Below are 4,850 nucleotides of genomic sequence, written 5' to 3'. Positions count from 1 at the left end.
GTTGATCTGACTCAGGAGCAGCCGGGTGTTGAAATGAATCTGTTTGAAACTGAAACATGTCAGAATGTTTCCACAACCATCAACTGAAACATTTCATCTCTGTTCAAGTTGAACCCTCTCAAGTTTCAAAATCAAAGCAAATGTTCTGGATGTTCTTTATAGATAGTTATGAAACTGTGATGTCAGACTTGACTAAGTCGACACAAAATGGGAAAATCAGTTTTCTTCTCCTTGGAAAGAGACTTTGAGATGTACACTCTTTACTTTGTGTGCTCTCTACAATGTTTGAAATTTGCAGTACTAACCGCAGTACTAATTTTAAACACTAGGGGTCAGAGTTACATATACAGTTTTTCTAATCTATACTCAGAAAAAAAGGTGCGTGCGTGCGTGCGTGTCCGTCCTCTGTAATTAGCTTGTCTTATCTCGTGTGTGTGTGTGTGTGTGTGTGTGTGTGATTGTGTGATTGTGATTCTGGGAGTTAAATATCATCCCGTCTCTGTGATCTTCATGAATAAAGTTCAGCTGTCTGAAAGGCGCTCACTTTGAAGGTTCTGTGAAACGCATGCAGCTCGTCTGTGATTGGACGATCACGACCACACCTAATCCATGTTTTAGTTGAAAGGTCAGACACAGTTTAGATATTAAAGGTCAGAGGTCAGTTCCTCTTTACAGAATGAGAGGAGGATCATGAAGCCAGGCGAGGTGGATCAGCCTTCAGATCCTTCAGGGTCACCCCCCCTTTATTTAGAGGTTTCTCTGGGGAGACCCAGAGCTCATTAGAGGGATCAGGTCTGGGGATCCCCCAGGAGGACCGTCGGGGTTCTAGCCTGACCTCAGATCAGCAGAAGAAGAAAATGGATCTGAGGTCGAGTTTCTGTGATGTACGAGCGCTGTCTCTGACGCTGAGAGGTCAAAATAAAGACGTGCACACACTGGTCCTCCAATCAGTGACTGTCCACTGAGCCGTCCTCCCTGATTGGTCCCCCAGAGAGGCTGATCAGCCCCAAGGCCTCGTCGCTCGAACAACATCAAAAGAGAAACAACAGAACGAGCCGACGACTTCTCATCGAGCGTTATTAAACTCTGACAGCAGCAGCGAGGTTTCCTCCTCAGACTATAAACGTGTTTAAAGTTAGAGAGTCTTTAAAATATGACTTTAAACACCAAAAAGAATCAAACTAAGATCATTTATATGTTTTTACATTTTGTTGCTTACAGTTACATACAGAAAGGGTTAAAAAAATTAAATTAATATGCGTCATGTGCCCACACACTTCAGGCCCCCCCTGCATGACTCAGTGCCCCAGGAGGCCCCTCCCCCAACCCCCCCATGATCAAAGACGAGGTCGTTAGAGACGAGCAGGTTCATGAAGAATCTTTATTTAACAAAAATAAATGAATCTGAGGAACGGACACGGAAACTTGAAAACAAAGACAGAAACATGCAGAGACATCCAGGTGAGACAGGTGTGTGTTGTCTATGCTTGTGAGGACATTTTAATCTTTAAACATCTGGTCAGGTTAGACGAGGATGATGTCCTCGCAAGTACAGAAGTGTCAGGTGTGTGTGTGTGTGTGTTCAGTAGCATCGCAGGAAGAAGGTGTTGCAGGCCGTTCCTCTCAGACAGTCACACAGTCGACCAATCCGGGGTCCGTGTTTCATCGCACAGCGCTCGCCCACGTCACACTGAGAGAGAGAGACATATAGGAACACACACACACAGAAGCTTCAGCATTTTGTGGATTCAGAACCTGATTCACAAAAATATTGTGCCGCTTTAGCAGCCACTAAATCTGTGACTAAAATCAGAATGACAGCGTGTAATTCACAAACACTCACAAAGGGTTAAATGTTCCTCCTGCTGCGCTGTAGAGCAAACAGCGCCCCCTGCTGTCTGTACGTGTTTACAGGCTGTGTGTTGGTAGGAACTGCGCCACAGTATTTTAAGAGCTGTGATGCTCAAACTTTCCATTAATCAGGAAAACACTTCCACCTCTGTGTGCCTTCAAAATAAAAGCTCTGTAAATAAAGTCTGTAAATATGACTCTGATATAAAGATAAACTTTATTGATCCCCCGTGGGGGAAATTTGTGCATTACAGTATGACGGTTATTAATATAACCACTGAGGGGTTAAATCAGTCCGGGGCTGGAGCCGTTACCATGACGACGATGTGAGTGTCCTTTCTCGCTTTATTCAGGGACGAAGATTTAAGTCCACAACATCACTTTAAAGAATGTCTGCTGTTAGTTCACCTACTGTACACACACACAGCCATCGTGTTAGTGAGCAAGAAGCACAACATGCGACACCCCCCCCCACACACACACACACACACACACACACACACACACCCACGTGATTAACACACACTCGAACTTGATTGACAGCTGTCAGTCATGTTCTCACCCGAGGGATGACGCTGGCTTTCTTCTCCACAGAGAGACCGACACTGCTGTCAGCTTCATCCAGGAAACCCTGCAGAGCTTCAGCCTGCATGCACACACACACACACACACACACACACACACAGACACAGACACAGACACACACACACACACACACACACACACACAGACACACACAGACACACACACACACACACACACACACACACAGACACACACACACACACACACACACACACACACAGAGGTTTACATCAACACAAAGGCTTCACTCTCTAAGTCTGTTTCCTGAATGTTGACTTGAGCTGTTTGATGTTTTAAACAGTAAATAAGTTAAATCTGTCAGCTGTTACTCACTTCCTGTTTGTTTATCTTTAATTTAAAGTTTCCATCATGTGGACGAGAGAATAAATTTAATGATATAAAGTCAAAATAACTAAAGATGTTCCTGAAGGTGACTTTTCTGTTCTTCCTCGTCTCTCTCGGAGCCTGATGACAGTGAGTCTGCGGCGACCTTTAACGACCTTTAACGACCTTTCAGCAGCTGATTACTGACGGGAACATTTTTGTATCTGTTGATCGGCTTCATGTTCCAGTCGAAGCGTCTGTATCAGCGCTCACGAGGCCCGCCTTAATCAACTCTTCTGATTGGACGATATCGACTCTGTCATTGGCTCTAATGTAAAAAAAAGAAAAAAACTTTGTCTTCTTGATTTGATGATTTAAGTCTCCACCACGCAGACTCTACTTTTTTAACCTCTGAATTATTTTTTTGTTAGGGTTGTTAGGGTAACTGGTGTGAGTGTGACTGGTTGTCTGTCTCTGTATGTCAGCTCTGTGATTGGCTGGAAAACCGTCCAGGGTGTAACCCCGCCTCCTCACTTAATGACAGCTCTTATTTTCTTAACGTTTTCACTTCATGAATTATTAACCCTTTCAAAGGATTATTAATTATTTTTAAAACACTTTGAACTCTTCATCAAATCAAACCTGAACGACGACCTCACGGCTTTCTTTCACTAACTTTTGAACAATGACGACTTTTCTTTTTTTTTAGACACATATTCTCAGAATGTGACCTTTAACGATCTTTTATGAATTAGTTTGTATTCCAAAATAGATATATTATTGTATTTTGAATGTTTATTAGAGATGATGTCGTCGTCAGATGTCAACATTCCTCTCAGATTTGAAACTTTACATCAATCTAAAATATCTTCAGAAACACAGAGATCCTCTACGCCGACAGATGACTCACCAGATCTTTGGTTGTGAGTCCCATGAGCAGCTCGTCGGGTGCAGACGGCAGACGGTTGTCAGCTGACCTCTGACTCTGACAGAGTGATGTCATCACGGACAGACAGACGGACAGGTACACCACGGCTCGTATGCTCTCCATCGCCGAAAAAACACGTTTAAAAACCTAAACAGAAAGTTTCAGATTTAGGACACAGAACTAAAAATCAAAAATTTAAATGTTAGACTCAGCTGGACTCACGAGGAGATAAAAGTCAACACTAAAACACTCTTCTTCTTCTTTGGTGTGCTTTTCCCTCCTGCAGCTTCTTCTTCTCTCTCAGCTGAATCACTCCTCTTCTTCCTCCTCCTGTATTTATACCCTCCTCTTACTTCTCTCCTCCTCCTCCTCTTCCTCCCCCTCTTCCTCCTCTTCCTCCTCCTCTTCCCCCTCCATCACCTCCTCCTCCTTCTCTTCCCCCTCCTCCTCCTCCTCCCCCTCCCCCTCCCCCTCCTCTTCCTCCTCCTCTTCCTCCTCCTCCTCCCCCTCCTCCTCTTCCCCCTCCATCACCTCCTCCTCTTCCTCCTTCTCCTCCTCCTCCCCCTCCATCACCTCCTCCTCTTCCTCCTCCTCCCCCTCCTCTTCCTCCTTCTCCTCCTCCTTCTCTTCCCCCTCCTCCTCCTCCCCCTCCCCCTCCTCTTCCTCCTCCTCCTCCCCCTCCTCCTCGTCCCCCTCCATCACCTCCTCCTCTTCCTCCTTCTCCTCCTCCTCCCCCTCCATCACCTCCTCCTCTTCCTCCTCCTCCCCCTCCTCCTCCTCTTCCCCCTCCATCACCTCCTCCTCTTCCTCCTTCTCCTCCTCCTCCCCCTCATCACCTCCTCCTCTTCCTCCCCCTCCTCCTCCTCTTCCCCCTCCATCACCTCCTCCTCTTCCTCCTTCTCCTCCTCCTCCTCCTCCCCCTCCTCCTCCTCTTCCCCCTCCATCACCTCCTCCTCCTTTTCCTCCTCCTGCTCCTCCTCCTCCCCCTCCTCCTCCTCTTCCCCCTCCTCCTCCTCCCCCTCTGATCCTCACATGTTATTCATATATTCTCTGCGTCACATGAACCTGATTGATGATGCATCTGTGTGTTAATATTAAACAGGTCAATACTGAATGTTTACATCACACCTCCCTGCAGACCGCTGTGTTGTTCTGCGGCGGT

The 4,850-nt window shown here is 46.2% G+C and overlaps 2 protein-coding genes across 2 annotated transcripts in view; one reads left to right on the top strand and one right to left on the bottom strand.

Moving 5' to 3' along the window:
- Nucleotides 1-314, top strand: part of LOC132991067 (zinc finger protein ZFP2-like) — an 8,125-nt gene extending 7,811 nt beyond the window's left edge. The window contains exon 2 of the mRNA XM_061059654.1: nucleotides 1-314. This exon is cut by the window's left edge and continues 1,694 nt beyond it. Within this exon, the coding sequence (XP_060915637.1) occupies nucleotides 1-87 (87 nt within the window). The 3' untranslated portion in view covers nucleotides 88-314.
- A 1,053-nt stretch (nucleotides 315-1,367) lies between these two features.
- On the bottom strand, nucleotides 1,368-3,840 carry cart4 (cocaine- and amphetamine-regulated transcript 4). The gene is made up of 3 exons (XM_061059765.1): nucleotides 3,671-3,840; nucleotides 2,414-2,497; nucleotides 1,368-1,690 (listed from the first exon to the last, which is right to left on the bottom strand). Exons 1-3 carry the CDS (start codon nucleotides 3,809-3,811, stop codon nucleotides 1,583-1,585), a joined length of 333 nt encoding a protein of 110 aa, XP_060915748.1. The 5' UTR covers nucleotides 3,812-3,840; the 3' UTR covers nucleotides 1,368-1,582.
- Between the last annotated feature and the right edge of the window lie 1,010 nt (nucleotides 3,841-4,850).

This window comes from Labrus mixtus, chromosome 16, assembly GCF_963584025.1.
Source record: "Labrus mixtus chromosome 16, fLabMix1.1, whole genome shotgun sequence".
NCBI lineage: Eukaryota > Metazoa > Chordata > Actinopteri > Labriformes > Labridae > Labrus > Labrus mixtus.
This window is presented reverse-complemented; position numbering and strand designations above follow the sequence as displayed.